Source organism: Pezoporus occidentalis, unplaced genomic scaffold (assembly GCF_034315485.1).
Source record: "Pezoporus occidentalis ecotype Australia unplaced genomic scaffold, CSIRO_AGI_Poc_V1 ctg62, whole genome shotgun sequence".
NCBI lineage: Eukaryota > Metazoa > Chordata > Aves > Psittaciformes > Psittacidae > Pezoporus > Pezoporus occidentalis.
Genome location: NW_026915966.1, coordinates 424,571 through 440,039, shown reverse-complemented (window position 1 = coordinate 440,039; position 15,469 = coordinate 424,571). Strand labels below are relative to the sequence as shown.

The 15,469-nt window shown below is 48.5% G+C and overlaps 1 protein-coding gene across 4 annotated transcripts; it reads right to left on the bottom strand.

Moving 5' to 3' along the window:
* Window positions 1-1,756: 1,756 nt before the first annotated feature.
* Window positions 1,757-14,234, bottom strand: NUP85 (nucleoporin 85). 4 transcript variants are annotated; one of them, XM_062639864.1, is made up of 20 exons: window positions 14,063-14,227; window positions 13,898-13,991; window positions 13,669-13,831; window positions 13,213-13,283; window positions 12,726-12,769; window positions 11,905-11,974; window positions 10,856-10,977; window positions 10,410-10,544; window positions 9,766-9,888; window positions 9,268-9,399; window positions 8,755-8,861; window positions 8,370-8,453; window positions 7,617-7,682; window positions 7,010-7,161; window positions 6,802-6,919; window positions 5,399-5,499; window positions 3,499-3,564; window positions 3,147-3,298; window positions 2,455-2,541; window positions 1,757-1,941 (listed from the first exon to the last, which is right to left on the bottom strand). In XM_062639864.1, the coding sequence occupies exons 1-20, from the start codon at window positions 14,093-14,095 to the stop codon at window positions 1,840-1,842; spliced, it is 2,022 nt and encodes a 673-aa protein (XP_062495848.1). In that variant the 5' UTR covers window positions 14,096-14,227; the 3' UTR covers window positions 1,757-1,839. The 4 variants fall into 4 exon arrangements, with proteins under 4 accessions (XP_062495848.1, XP_062495846.1, XP_062495849.1 ...); XM_062639862.1 differs by having other exon boundaries at window positions 13,669-13,991; window positions 14,063-14,234; XM_062639865.1 differs by lacking the exon at window positions 3,499-3,564 and having other exon boundaries at window positions 14,063-14,212.
* Between the last annotated feature and the right edge of the window lie 1,235 nt (window positions 14,235-15,469).

Sequence of the window (15,469 nt, the reverse complement as noted above, 5' to 3'; positions counted from 1 at the left end):
GAAGAGGAACTGTGTAGTGAGGAGGTAAACAGGGCTGGGATGGAGGGCTCAGTGTTGGTGGAGGACAGAACCCAGCGTGCAGGAACGTCTTTACAATCACTACAATCAGGTGCAGCGACTGAATCCAGGGATCAGGAGATGCCTCTCGTGTCCCCTCGTGCGGGCAGTATTATTATTGTAGTTGAATACTGTGTTTTATTGAGCTGAGTACAATGACATACAAGATGTAAATAATAGAGCTATAGGATATCTAAATAGGAACAAGCAGGCAGTGAATGGAAGGCAGCTCCTCTGGGCTGGGACAGTGCATGTGTGGGGTTTGATGCCCTGTTAATGTATTAAGTAAGTGGCCAAGTGCAATTGTCTCTGCAAGTGGAAGCAGTTTTGCTGGACGTTGGTGTTGTGTGCTAACGGGGCAGAATCAGAGTCACAGAATGGTTTGGGTTGGAAGGGACCTTAAAGCTCATTCAGTTCCAACCCCCTGCCATGGGCAGTGACACCTTCCACTAGAGCAGGTAGAAAAGCCAACCCCTTCCACTACAGAAGCAAGATTTCAGTCACAAAGATGTGATTCCAGCAGTCCCTTCCTCTTCCATGTCCAGTCTCCAGCAGTGTCCCAGTGAGCTTTGAGACTGGTTCAGAGTAAAGGGGTTTTTAACGTGCACAGGTAGGGCAGGTCCTTGCACAATGCTCAGTGCCACCAGGCAGCGGCTCTTACTAGGGCAGGGTGGGAGCTGTCAGCTGAAGCAATGGAGGAGACCCCTGCCTGAGACAGAACTGGAGGAGAAGGGGCTGCTGTAAACCCCATGGCTGCACATGCAGCTGCATTTCCTTTCCTTTACTGTGCTGTAAAGTAAAATCACTGGAGGGGAAAAACTCGGTGGATTTGAAGGTCTGAGGGCCCTGATCAGGGGAGGCACCAGTTGGGAGAAACCCCTGAAGGATGGATCAAAGCTCAGCCAAGGAACTTGCTGTAAATGCCTGGGCGGAAGCTCGGGTTGTTGGATGCCTAAAGAGCAGTTTTAACCCGATGGACTGGGCTAGGGGACAAGGAGAGAATTCTTTGTGCCTCAGCCAGCACTTTAGACACAGCAGGCACAGGGTGGTCCTTAGGAGGTGGCAGCGTGTCCTGAGGCAGGTTTCACTGCTGGGGACGCAGGGTGAGTCTCGCTGTGACTCTGGGGAGGTCAGAGGAGCACAGGGGCTCCCTGCAGCCTGGCTTTGTTCTGTGCAGCCAGACAGAGAGAGGCTTCCAGAGTCCTGCTGTGTGGAAACGTGTTGTTATAAGCTTTGGAAAAGAAACCTCTGAATGTTCCTTGTCTGTAGGGTGAGGTTCCTGCTCACCCCCACAGCTGTAACTGTACATACATCTCCAATGCATTCGATCTGCTGCATGTGAAATAAAACTGATTTCCCTACTTTGCTCTGTGGGTCACCCTTACTGGTGAGTGCTGCTGCGGTCCGTGCTGCTTGTGGGGAGCCTAAAACTCAACCCATTGTCTCAAGGCCATCCAAACTAAGGGGAAATGGAGAAGTTGCTGTTTCCTAAACCCCCCTTGTCTTTAAAGGTGGGCCTGGTGTCAGCTCTGGGCACTGGAGCAAAGCAATTGGAAAAGCCAAGGTAACACAACACTGCTTGGTGGTGGGGCTGACTTCAGGGGGAGGGCTGGCAGCTGGAACAAACACCCTCAGCCTTTTGAGGCAGCTCCTTCTTAGAAGCTGTGTCTATGGCAGCCAAGAGCAAACCTCAGCAATATGCAAAACAAGGCATTTATTCTTAGAAAAGCACTTGGGTTTATGTACAGTGAACCACAGCGGAAGAACAAAATCGCACTGACTTCAGGATGCTTCCAGCGTGCCTTCCTTGACGATGACTCGTGCAAGGTTCCGTGCAAGAGCAAGTCTCAGCATTTCCACTTTCATCGTCTCAACGCTGTCCTCCTGGAAGTGAGCAGAGCTGGGGTTAGGCTGCTGCAGACAGCAGTGAGCTGGGGACGGGCTCTCCATGGGTCTTGGACATTCAGAGAGTGAGCGCAAGTATCTACCTGTTAAAGGGAACCCCCCAGAAGAGGCAGAGCTGCATTTCCTACTTTCTAGATCACACAGGCAGCACTACAAAGCCTTTTCCTGGCAGCTGCATGAGCAGCAAATGCTTCCTGTGCTGCACCTGGAACCTTCCACAGCTCGAGCTGTTTGGTAGCAGCATCTCCACTTTGCATTGCCCATGTCACGTGCACTTACTTACCTTGGAAAAGCATCCCAGTCCAATCCAGCTCCAGCAGAACAGGGAGGAGCAGAAGTGCTCCAGCACTGGGTTTGTGTCTATGGAAATCCCATTTGACTGGCCTTAACTCGGGCTCTCCCCCTTCTGCCCTCGCACAGGAACGTAAATGCTGTGTGACCCTGGCCCTCCCCATCAAACCATGATCCAGCTGTCCTCAGAGCAGGAGGTACCTGGAATTTCTGCTTGTCCGACTTCCCTGCTGTCAGGTCTTCCAGGCACCGCATCAACTCGTACGTCTGCTCTGCTGAAAATATGACCTGTGGGAAGGGAAGCATTTACTGAAAGGGATGGAGTTTGGGGACATCACGCAACGAGAACTCAGCTGAGAGCAAGAGAACGCTCCCACACTCCCTCGGATCCATCCTGACCCTTTAAACCAGGATAATTCAGGCTGGAAGTGACTCTGGGAGGTCTCTAGTGCCACCTCCTGCACAAAGCAGGGTCAGCTCTGAGGTCAGAGCGGGTACTCTGGGCTCTACCCAGCCATGGGTCTGCAATTGCTCAGCTGTCATTTTCTTGATAATGAAGTACAGAAGAAGGGTGTAGAAGAAGGGAGCACCAGAACAACCTTCAAGCCAAGTACCGAGAGGAGCTGCATGTGCTGTGTACTCCAACGGATCCCACTGCTGCTTTCTAAAGGCAGGGAATCAGGTTAAGAGTGGCTTGTTCTGTCCTGGCTCCTGTGTGCTCCCACTGATGGCACCCTTGGGTGATCTGCAGTCCTGGAAGAGCTCTTTTACACTGGAGATGCACCTCCAGGCTGGGGTGTGGGGAGAAAGGGGGTCACCACTTTGAGATCCCCCGTCAGGAAGGAAGGAAAGAGCCATGGGGTGGGGTTTGCTGTGTGTGACCAGCTGCTCACCTCTTTCTGCTCCAGCAGGGGAAGGGCATCTGTCAGCAGGGTCATCCAGAAGGAGCAGGGAGCGATGTGAGCTGTCATCAGCATCAAGAGCAGCCTGGCAGCCTCCGAGAACCGCTTCTCCCCGTAGAGCCGGTGGAATTCCCGGTACTTGCCTGCACACGGGTGTTGGGGAGGGGGAAAAGGAGTCAGTGTCTGTCAGACCCGGAGGTGGAACCACCCCCAGCTGAGACTCCAAAGCAGCCGGGTCAGGGGGAAGGGGAATGCTGTTAAAACAGGGGCTGGGTGAAAAGGCAGCCAAAAGCCTGTGACTGTGCTGGTAGGATTCACTGACTGAGCCAGGCTGGTCACTCACTGGTGCTGTCTGGTGCTGGGTGTTCACTGGGCAACAGCATGAGTGGCTCAGAGACACTGGTATCATCTGAAGAAACCAGGAACAGGAGGGGAGAGGCAGGGGGTAACTGTTCCCTTTGCCACCATAGAAATGGGGAGGTCTGAACGCCTGCACTGTCTTCCCAAGTGGATCAATGAAACTGAGATCTTTGTTAATGTGGAGAGTTCTGGTTTTGCTAAGAATCAGTTAGATCAGTACTAAGATCAGTTAGATCAGTACTAAGATCAGTTAGATCAGTACTTACTAAGATCAGTTAGATCAGTACTAAGATCGGTTAGATCAGTACTAAGATCGGTTAGATCAGTACTAAGATCAGTTAGATCAGTACTAAGATCAGTTAGATCAGTACTTACTAAGATCAGTTAGATCAGTACTAACTAAAATCAGTTAGATCAGTACTTACTAAGATCAGTTAGATCAGTACTTACTAAGATCAGTTAGATCAGTACTTACTAAGATCAGTTAGATCAGTACTTACTAAAATCAGTTAGATCAGTACTAACTAAAATCAGTTAGATCAGTACTTACTAAGATCAGTTAGATCAGTACTTACTAAGATCAGTCAGATCAGTACTAAGATCAGATCAGTACTAACTAAGATCAGTTAGATCAGTACTGAGATCAGTTAGATCAGTACTAAGATCAGTCAGATCAGTACTAACTAAGATCAGTTAGATCAGTACTAACTAAGATCAGTTAGATCAGTACTAACTAAGATCAGTTAGATCAGTACTAACTAAGATCAGTTAGATCAGTAGGTGAGAACTGCCTGAGGATGAAAGTGAGGTTTATTCTGTGGCTTTGTTTGTACCCACACACTGCAGCAGTGATTCCCACTCAGATCCCCTTCAACTACTGCTTCAAGCTCAAGCTCGAGACATGTGAAAGCTGTCCAGCAAAAGAACACTTGATGCTCCTAAAACTCCCAGCAGGAATATTTTCAGGCCTTTCAGGATGTTTTATCAACAGCACAAAGGGGATTTCTCTCAACCACAGTTTCTAAGCACAGCTTCACGATTAAGCTGTGAATCTTTGGGGCTGGTGACACTGGGCACACAGGGATGTGACCCATTTGCCAAGTCACAGTCAGCTTCTAGGCTTAATTTAGGATCAGGTTTAAAGGAGGGAAATACAGTTCCAGTTTTGCAATCTTGGAGCAAACAGGAACCGATCAAATTCAGGATCACCCTCACTGCAGTGCTGGTGTCAGCCAGGAGTCAGCCCAGCTGCCAACAGCTATTGCAAACTGGTTAGGTTTTAGCCCCAGTGATTGTGCTCCCTAATGGGCAGCTCCAGAGAAAGGTGCCTTTTGGCTCCATTTCCTGTCTCACCCCATCAATCAGAGGCCCCAGAGCAGCTGCAGCCAGGTCACCACAGCCCGAAACCGCTGTTACTGGGCACAACTGCCACAGCAAAAGGGTGGAAGAGAGCTTAAGTTTGAATGAGCTTCGCCTTGGCACATGGAACCAAGAGAGTTTGAGAGTCTGGACAACCTTCTGAAGTCAGTAACATCATCACGTTGTCAAGATCACTTGAACCACTTGTTTCTCTGCCATGGAAGCCGCTTCAGGTCTTCCAGACCACATCTGTTGGTGCTTCAGAGGCTCTCTAGGTAGTGATACTGGCTTGAAACAGACTGTCCTGCTCAAAGCAGTGCAGGACAGATGCTGCTGTGAGCACAGCTGAAAGAGCAGTCTCCTGGTAGTGATCATGCTGCATCCCCATCACCTTCAGCCATTTGCTTTCCCCTCATCACTAAACCAGGATGTAGCCAGATGGAGGAAGAGCCAAATCCAAGTGACCCTGTGGAGTTACCTGTGTTCTAAGTAACAGCCCGGAATGAAAACTGTGCATGTCTCACCAAGAAACGTCAGTCGGTCACTGAGCAGCATGGATGGTCCCAGGTTATCAATGAGGTCCAGGTCAGAGAAGCTCCCCCTTTCACAGTAATCCTTAAGGAAGCTGGGGAGAGTATAAAACACAACAAAAGCTTAGAGGGAGGAACATCATCCACGTTAGCTTTCTATCTCCTAATCCCTTCCCAGAACACTTCACTGTACTGAGCTCCACCTCAATCAGCCCCTTGTGAGGGTTTCAAAAGGCATCAAAACATTTCCTGGAAGTGGCCAGTGAATAAATTGGCCACTCAATTTATTCTGGGTTTTATGGGAGTTGAGATGTGCTCTTTGAAAGGAGTGAGTGAAGGAGGGAGCACAGGAAGCTGAGGCTGGCGGGTGCATAAATAACTCTTCCCAGATCATAACAAAAAGCCCTGGTTTTCTGCTGTGTGAAAATGCTGATAAGCAGCAGGAACAAAACAATTCTAAAAGCTTCTCATCTGTTCTGCTGCAGCCTTCATGATGTTGCTTTTTGCAGAGCTGCTTCCTGGGATGGTTTCCTTTCACCTTCTGTTGAAAGGAACAGAGCAATTGAAACAACCCCAAACTAAACCCCCAGCCCAGCAGTCTCTTACTCCCTGTTCTCACTGCTGAGGACAGGGTTGCCCGGCCACCCATCCAAGGTGTAATTTCAGTACCGGACTCAAACCATGCTGCCCATTTCCATTAGCAAAAAAATACATGACATGGATTGTGAGGGCATGAAAAGCTTAAGATTTGCCAGAGCTTTTGCCCAGGCCTTATCAGCGTCCTCTTCAGGTTTATAACATTCCCCCCCTCCAAGGTCAGATGTTGTGACGAGCTTGAGCAACACCAGGGACACGACAGAACTTCACTCCCTGGGGGTTGAGATTCTTTGCAGAAATGGTGGCTCAGGTGACTCCCATTGACTTGTGTGGAGGTTTCCTGGTGAACTGGACTGGTTAAGAATAACCTGCTTTATAAGAATATAAAGCCCAGAAGGGGCTTACCCTCCACCCAAACCAGTTCCCTGGTGCACTGCACAGTTCATCAAACAGCCCTATCAAAGCAAGGGGAAGGGCAGTTCATGAGGTAAGAGATATTGCCCAAAAAGATGTTTACCGAAGCAAGGTCTAAGAGGCTTGCCCTGTTGGATAAAGCCAACCTGTTTCATCTCTAGACTGCATGAAGTAAAACAGTGTAGAAAAGAACCAGGCAGGGTAGTGCAGATGAGAGTACTCGGGGATGTCATTTGCTGGTCCAGAAGCAGGCACTTGCTCTGAGTGAAAGCCAGTGTCCATCTGCCTGCAGCAGCACCTGCTCTGCTCCACTGCAGTGGCTGACAGCCCTCTCCCCACCACCCTGCTCTGTCAGCATTCCTCTGGGAGCTGCTGCTCACACTCACCGGTCTGAGATGAGTGTAGCAAAAGCTGCATCTTTAGCTCTGATGCTCCAGGACAGTGCAGAGCCCAAGCGGTTATTCCGCAGCGCCTTCATGGCCATGATCTTACAGATGCTACGGACTGAGGAGGAAACACAGGAGAGCAAGGAAAGAATTAGTTCCAGAGACTTCACTTATCACTACAAAACAGTGAGATTTACAAATCAATCACCTTGCTCCTGCATCTGCCTCTGCTCGCAGATCCTCAGCACTTTGAGAGCCTTCTGTTCCGTGTTGAGGGGTATCCGTTCAATGTGAAGCTCCAAATACACTCTGCCATACTCAGGGCAGTAGTCAAAGTAATCGACCCCCAGCTGCCATAGGCTGAGAGAGGGGACAAAACCCACCATCAGGTACTCTGATCATGTACACCTTAAATGAGCACAACAGTAAAGCCACAAGGAGAATCTGGATCTGCATTAATAACAGTAAGTCAGTCAGTATTCAGACCTAAAATGGGTTCTACTTTCTACCAAATACAACTGTGGAACACCTGCAAGCTCCCAGATGCTTTGGTACAAGTTGTCCTGTACCAGGAAAGCCCCAGGACAGGAGGATTCTGCCCAGGTCAGCATGCTCCACAGGTTCTAACAAATACCTTTTGTCTTCCAGTCAGGAGAGAAAACATGCTCATGTTGCATGATCCCTTAAGGACACCTCTGCTGGGATCCAAACAGTGGCTCTGTAAGTTTTGCCTTTTTGTTTCATTAATATGGAGTTATTTGTGTTGCCTGCCTCTGTGTTAGTCTACTGCCTGAGCAAAAACAAGAGACTGGTACCTGTGGTGGGAGAAGAGTCCTGAGGCATACTCCAGCAGGAGGAATTCACGCATGTTTGAACCAAAACTGGGGAGGAGAGAGGAAAGAAACAGGAGTCATTATTTGCACCTCATTGGAAAATAACTGCTGACTTGATTTCACAAGCATTTCAATTTAAATATCATGTTTTCTCATGGGCCATTTTAATCTTCGTTCCTTGGGCCTAAGCTGCAGGTCAGCTTTCTCCTTGGGGAGACCTGCCACATAGCTACAGCACTGAGCACATAGAACTGAAAGAAAAGTGCTTTAAGAAACTGAAACCTCAAGGGAATTCAGGCAGCAAAATCCAACTGCTCAAACTTCAATTCACCCAGGATGCAATACTGGAATTCTTTTTAGGTTCGTTTCTCACCATTCTAAATAATCAACAAATATTTGGGCCCTTGGTTGTATTTCAGATAAAATGGTATTTGAGAATGCTAACACTGTACTGAGGCACTGCTGAACAGCACATCAAATTCATCAGGGCAGCAACTGCTTCTCAGAGCATCTGGGCTGCCTGTAACTTCAGAGGCACACAGAATAGTTAAGAATTGGAAGAAACCTTAAGATCCTCTAGTTCCAGCCCCCTGCCATGGATGACATGCAGCACCTTTACTCTCCGTCTTCTGTACAGGCCCAAGATGCTTCTTTTCAACCAGCATCCACATGCTGCTTCAGTCCAGTCATCTCTACTGCTGGGTGTCTGAATAATCAACGCAAAGAAATACTTACTACAGGTTGTGAGACTGCAGGAGCTTACAGTGGTCCAGCAGGTCAGTCAGATGAGCCACAAACCACCAGTTGCTCAGGGCAATGCTGTATTTGAAACAAGGAAAAGAAAGATAAAACTAAGCCTACGGCTGCCAAGGAATGTGTCACGTTTTCCACAGGCATTTCATCCCAATACAGAGGCTGTATTCCAGCATGATGTCTGGTTGCAATGTCCCAGACCTAATGGAATACTTGTAATTGCTGCCTGCTTCATGTACTTTTGCTAAATCCTTGGAAAGGAGGATGAGGTGGCTGTACCCATATCCTCTACCACAAATCCTACTGCAGTAAATGCACACAGTAGGAATACCTTAGAACCAGAGAATCAAAAACCTTAGAACTCCACCTGCATTCCTTGATCACTTGATGAATCTCAAATTCAAAGGCTGCCATTAAAATCGTGTCTAGAGGCTCAGGGCTGCATTCTCCTCCCAGGAACAGGTCCATGCTAGACTGTGGAATGAGATTACAAGACATGATAAATGCTGAATTTGTGAGATGGTAAAAGAAGACATTTGGTTCGATGTAATAGCCTTGTTTTGGTTATTTTATGGGAAATAACAGGTCACAGAGACTGAACACATTAACAAAAACAAGGTTTTTTTTCCCCTCATTTTAACATAAGGAAACTGGAAAAGCAATTTGCAGGAAGAAGACTGGTGACAGCAGCCACTGAAGAGAGTGGGTCTTCAACAATTATTTGCCCACTGTATCAGTCTCCTGACCCACTTCAGATTCTAGGGAACACTTGACAGGTACGCAGCTGTAGGGTATCAACCCTCCCAAAGGTTTCTGTAAGTCAGTAACCCATGTGTGTGTGTGAAACAGAGGAGAATATCCAGGTAATTCTATTTCATGCCTGTGCATAAAACCGCAGCTCCATCGGCTTCACCGTTGGGTGGGAATACAGGAGTCGGGTAACCAGGAAGTGGTACCAGGTGGTCATGAGTTCCTTCTTCTCCAGTATGGCATCCTCATCTCCCAGCAGGATCTAACAGGAAAGAGACACAGGAGTGATTCTCCAAATCCAGCACTGCACACAGCCGCGCTGGAACTCTTTAGAAGCATTACTCCCAGTTTGCAAAGTTTTAATCAAAATGAAATAACAAATGACAAAGATCCTTCTCAGAGCCCAGTTTCCCCATCAGCCCCATGGCCTTGGGCACGAAAAGAAAATGATCTGCCCAGTCCTGCAAAAGCTGCTGCAAAACAAAGAACACAGAAGACTGGCCTGAAAGCTCCTGACTTAATGCACAGATCATCCTGCATATTCAAGTTGTCTACACACGGTTCCTGAAGTACACAAGAGCCTGATCTGATACTTGTCTGGTTTCTCTCATTCCCAGCAAAAACACACCTTGCAGATGGATTCCATGTGGGAATTGGAAGCAAAAGTTCCATCCTGTAGATACCGCTGACATTCTTCATGCCAGTGCTGCCATTTCAGCTCCATCTCGGTCAGTGTCTGGGTGTTGTTAAGCTGAACAGAGAGGAAAACACCAAGTCAACTCACAGCAGATGCTTAGGGCTGAAATCAATCAGTTGTGATAAAAAGCTAAATCCATTTTTGCACTGTCCTACAGTTTTATTTGAAATGTCTTACTTTACCCATCTGAATAAGGCAAAGGGGAGCCTGTGAGAGGTTACTGTGATGCAGCTGCAGTTTTTCCTCCAAAAGGAAATCACTGCAACAGAGGGAAACTGCTGGAAAAGCCTTCAGAGAATATTCTGTACAAGGGAATAGTTCTCACCAGGATGTTTCAGACACCTGGATAATGGATTCTGCTGCAAAATGATTTTCCTATGTTGGTTTGTCACCTATCAAACTTTTCTCGGGATGGTTGGGTCTTTAGGGCAACTCAAGAACACAAATATTGTTACTGTAAAGGATTAAGACTGAGATGTTTTAGTGGTGAACATACTATACTGTAACAGGAGCCACATGAGAGCAGTTCTCTTTACCCAATGGAATAGCATGATAACAATCCTCTTTATACATACACTGGGCACAGGCATCTTCTTCATCAAGTCATCCAGGATTCTGTACATGTGCATTGATGTGGGATTGGCACTGGCTTCCTTGGAGAGCAAGTGCCGTGCTTCATCCATTCGGCCTTGCAGCACAAAGACATCCACCTGCAAAAAGAACCTGTCTGTGAGTACCACACTGGGCTGGAAAACACCCAGGAGAGTGTCAGAGCTCACTTGTGAGTTAAGTGGAGTTAAATGCTTAAACTCTAGGCCCTGCTAATTCAAGTACACAGTGTCTTGACCTCCGTAGAGGATGAAAATGAAAGGATGAGGATGGGGACGATCTTCAGAATGGCTTCATCTTAAAAGCTATGGTGGTAGACAGCAGCATCCTAGGAATCAGCTTTTAGAGATCATCTAGTGCTGAGTAGGGAAGAGGAAGGTAAAGCACACAGGCTGGGTGGGACTGTACTCACCACATTCCAGAAGAGCTCGTGTTTCGATGGATCTTCACTGCTCAGAACTTCACGGACCATGTTGTCCACATCACAGACATGAAGTCGAACCCAGTCGAGGAGGCGAAGCAGGAGGGGGCCAGCTTTGTGCAGAAAAGATTGCATTGTTAGTTCCCAAGTGTCTGTTCCCAAGCTGCTATCTTACGTGCTTCTAACCCTAGTGGCTTGACAATCACTACCTGAGGTTTACTGACTGGATTTCTACCTGCCATAGTCAAATTACAAAGGCTCAGAGCTCCTCAGCTGTGAGCACTGAGGCTGTGGGAGCGCCAGGCTGCTGACAGAATTGCATGTGGCAAATCAGAACAGCACCACAGTCCAGGAGAAAACCCTAACCAGAAACTTGAAGAAATAAAAGGTAAGTGATTCAGATCATAAATCTTGCAATGCCAAAGGACACAAAGAATGTTCCTGTTTAATTTAGCATCAGTTCGTTATTCTTAACTGAATATAAGGAAGAAATCTGGCACTTTCTGGTTAACTTTTCTTCAGATGAAGTAATCTACAATGTGTGAGTCTCTCTTCTGACTTCTGGGACTGTGCAAGTAGAGTATTTGTTTGCAGAATCCCATTTCCTTCATATTTACTACTTTCAATTGCCAATGTAAAACTGATTTCAGAAACGACATCTAAAGTTAGAGTTGCAGCAGAGTAAATGTTAGTTGACATCAATATATTTGATGCTTAAAGACGTGTTTCTGCTTCAAAGTCAAATAATCTGGCAACAAATTTTGTTATCCCTCTTTTTCCCTACCTGTCAAAAAGAGAATTTACATTGTAGTGCACTACACAAGGGGAAAAGGAGGGAGTCAAATCTAATAGCTTGATATAACTCAATATGAAGAAGGTAATTTAGTGAGGCAGAAGAGGTATTAAAAGGCTTACTGACAAGTGTCATATCTCTAAAACATATTAAAATATGACCCAATAGATGCTATATATATTTTAAACAAATAAATATGCAAACCAAAAGCCCTTCAGTCTTTAATGTCAGGTAGTTCACTGCTCACCTGCAGCTGCTTCAACAAACAGAATCTCACACAGGTTCCAGATCAGCTCCATCGCAGACAGGATGGAAACCTGTAGGATGAAAAAAGCAGGGCCATGTGTCAGATCCAGTCATTATTCCAGTTGTTGGGAATAACATCACGCAAAGACATCTGCTGTCTGTAGCAGTCAGGTAAGCTCAGTTTTTACAGACAAGAGAAATGTCATATTGACATTTCAGAGATACATTATCAAAAGGCAGCAACAGGCCACAACTTGGCTACACAGATTCAGCTTAGAAACTACTGCCACTGTCTGTGTACTGAACTGCAGTGACGATCCATCACCAGTGGGCAAGACTGAGTAGTACAGTGGTACACAGGAAGTGTTATTTTCAGCCTTTTTGCACTCCTAAGATTTAATACAAACAGCAAAGAAAGGCCAATGAAGCAACATCACTGCAGCTACCAGGACAAAGCTACTGTAAGCACTGCTCTTCCTATACACTCATAGTGAACATCTGGAGCTTGCCATGAAGCCTATTGGAACTTGTATGTTTGAGGGGTGAAGTTTCGGAGAGCTAAGTACTGGCTCACAGCTGACTTTAAGAGACCAGAAAACATCACCCCTATAACACTGGATATGTGCTCAAGAAACGGAAGTGAATTGAGATGTTGGGCTCTTTTTTTTTGTTCTAGAAATAAAGGGGCTAACTATTCCCATTTATTCTTGGTCACAAACTGCATCCAATATACTAAACCTGAATTGAATCTGCCACAGTGTTGGCCTCCTTGATGGATTTAATAGCCAGGATTAATACTCTAGTGTGACTACACGACATTACCTGGGTGCTGTACTGGTTTTGCAGGGCAGGGTCCCGGGCTGAAACTGAGGGAGGAACAAAGAAAGTCAAAGTGTGAGAGATTTACCTTTCACAGCCCTTTCTGGGCTCACAAATGAAGACAACAATATGTGATCACTCACCAAGCACAGACCTGAGTACTAAGTTTTATAGAAAACTTTGCTTTATAAATCCTGTGCAAATCTGGGTATGGCAATGGGGAATAGATGGAAGAGTAAAATCTCCCACTTTTTCAAGGGAGCCAGCTGTTAATTTGGACTCTGTTTCCCATATGACTATGAAAAGGCTGCAAATCCCCAGAAAATCTGTTCAAATGTGGTACAAAAATATAAATCTCTGACCAGATTTACAAAGTTGGAAATCTGGATGGAGATTTCATTTTACAGTAGTTGTGACAACTCACAATTGAAATGCTACTTTATAATCCCAGGTAGCATTTCCTTTTATTGCTGTAAGAGAACAAACTTACCAGCCGCCTGGTGCATGTCCTCCATGCAGGCTCTGATCACCGAGCGGTAGTTTTTACTCACTTGAACCAAACTGCCAAACACAGAAAGGCTTCAGTTAGAAAGTGCTGTTTGAGTTTTAGCCTCGTGCCTGTTGACAACTAAAGCTTTGCAAGTTCCTCTGCAGCGGCAGACGCTCCCAGTACTAGAGTGAATCAGTGGGGATCAGTGAGGCTGCGTGCAGTGGTTGCTGTATGCTGGGAACGCAGCACAGTTACTTGGTTTGTTACTTTGGGGTTTTTTACCCCGTAACACTCATTGTTTCTGCACTGCAGCTGAATACAGCAGCTCGGAGCAGACTGGTCAATTGCATCCCCCTCACCAGAGGCATTTCTAAGTCCCAGGCACTTTTCCCGGCTGGAGAAGGCGCAGGGAAAGCGGGTGTTTCCCTCCCTCCCTCCCTCTCCCCATCCACTCACTGCGCTTTCCTCGCCTTCCCCGCCAGCTCCTCCTCGCTCCGCTGCAGCCCGATGAAGATCCCGTGCGACTCATTGAAGAGTTTCCGCAGGGTGTGGATGTAGATGTCCTCATCCTTGCGGACCACGAAGACGCGGGACGCGCTCGCTCCTCCATCCGCGCTACCTGCAACACACGCGCTCAGCGCCGGGGCACAGGGGCCCGATCCAGCCCGCCCCGGCCGGGACCCACCTGTGCGGTCGAAGCGTGTCTCGCACACCAGCACCTCCGCGGGGCCCCAGGCGAAGCAGAGCTGCCTGGCGGACGGGTCCGCGCCCGGCACCACCTGCGAGGGGACAGCGGCACGTCAGAGCCGCCCGCACGGCCCCGCACCGCCCCGCGCCCCCCGGCCCGCACCATCAGCGGCGGCTCCGCGTCCAGCTCCTCCATGGCGGCTGCCGCGCTGCGCTCCCGACAAGGCCCCGCCGCGGCTGCCCCCGCCGCTGCCTGCGCCGCCCCGCAGCCCCGCCGCGCTCCGCCGCTTGCCCCGCGCCGCTGCCCGCCCTGGGTGAGAGCCCGGCCGGGGGAAGGGGCCCGGCGGGGATGCGCCGGCTCGGGGCAGGCGCCCACAGCTCAGCCCCGGAAGCGCCGCTGGGTCCCGAGGCCCCGCCGGGGCGGGGCGGGCTCCGGTGCCTTGGGCGCTCCCCTGAGGCCTCCGGAGCCAGCCAGGCAGGGGCTGCCCCGGAGCGCTGGAGCTGCACGGGGGGCTCCGGGCGATGGTCCCGGGCAGGGAGGCAGCGGGGGTGCCTCGGGCAGCACGGAGCGCCCCGGAACCGGGCCCGGAAAGGGAAGGGGCCGCCCCATCCCCACGTACTTCATGTTGCTGTCTGGACGGTTTCGGTGCTGGCTCTGGTGCGCAGGGATCTGGCTGGCCAGTCAGCACTGTCTTGGTGTTCACTTCATTGGCTTGACTGCCTTGTAATAACTGGTTTGTCTTCTTTATGCACTAAAGACACTCTGGGGTAAATGAGCCTCCAGGTTGTCGCAGGTGACATTCTCTCATTGATAAAGTTGAGTAATCAAGTTATGTGCTTTATGACTTAAGTGGGCTGCCTGGAGGTTGGAGAAGGTCTGTAATGAAGCATTAGATTGATGGCAGCAGATCAGGGACATACGCTGGCAGATGTGGGGAAGAACAGATCTGTTGTGCCCTGCTCACTTCCTCAGGGTCAGGAGATGTTTTCCCTTCTCTGCCTGGCAGGCTCAATACCCCCAGAGCCTGATGGACATTCTGCTAACGCTGGGAGCTCACCTATGGATGGCCTTGAACTTAAGGATCCATTAATAACTTGGTGTGGTAAAGCCCTGACCACATGCTGCTCCTTTCCTTCACTCTGCTCTTTCCCATGTCTGCACGCTCCTCACTTTTTGCTTGTTCCTCTCACTAATGAACTCATTCAGTGATCCACTGTTTTGCCCTAGCAATGCTGCCTCACTGAGCTGCCACCTGGAAGAAGGCAACAGGCCCTCAAATTGGTGCTTTAGAAAAGCTCACTATTTTCAAGATAGCTTAAATCATTTGCTGACCCCATACAACCGCAACACTCCACTGCTAAATCCCCCTTTTTTACTTTACTGGCTCCTGCATCTGTCGTTCCTAATAACAATCAAGCCAGCGGTTATCTTTGGTAACAGCACGTTGTGTTGTGTTGCCACTCATGCTGAGCAAAGGCAGTGGTGTCTGCGTGGGGCAGGCAGGAGGAATGGCTTGTTGCAGGGTAGAAGAACATAACTCTTCAGAAACCTGCTTGAGAAACTGAGACT

What these genes read in the sequence shown, in the direction of transcription:
- NUP85 (XM_062639862.1), bottom strand. Translation starts at nt 14,095, where the DNA reads ATGGAGGAGCTGGACGCGGAGCCGCCGCTGATG. An exon ending in ACGAGCTCTTCTGGAATGTG is followed by an intron (nt 10,545 to 10,855) that starts GTGAGTACAGTC and finishes TTCTTTTTGCAG; the next exon opens with GTGGATGTCTTTGTGCTGCA. An exon ending in TGACCGACTGACGTTTCTTG is followed by an intron (nt 3,565 to 5,398) that starts GTGAGACATGCA and finishes TGGTTTCTTCAG; the next exon opens with ATGATACCAGTGTCTCTGAG.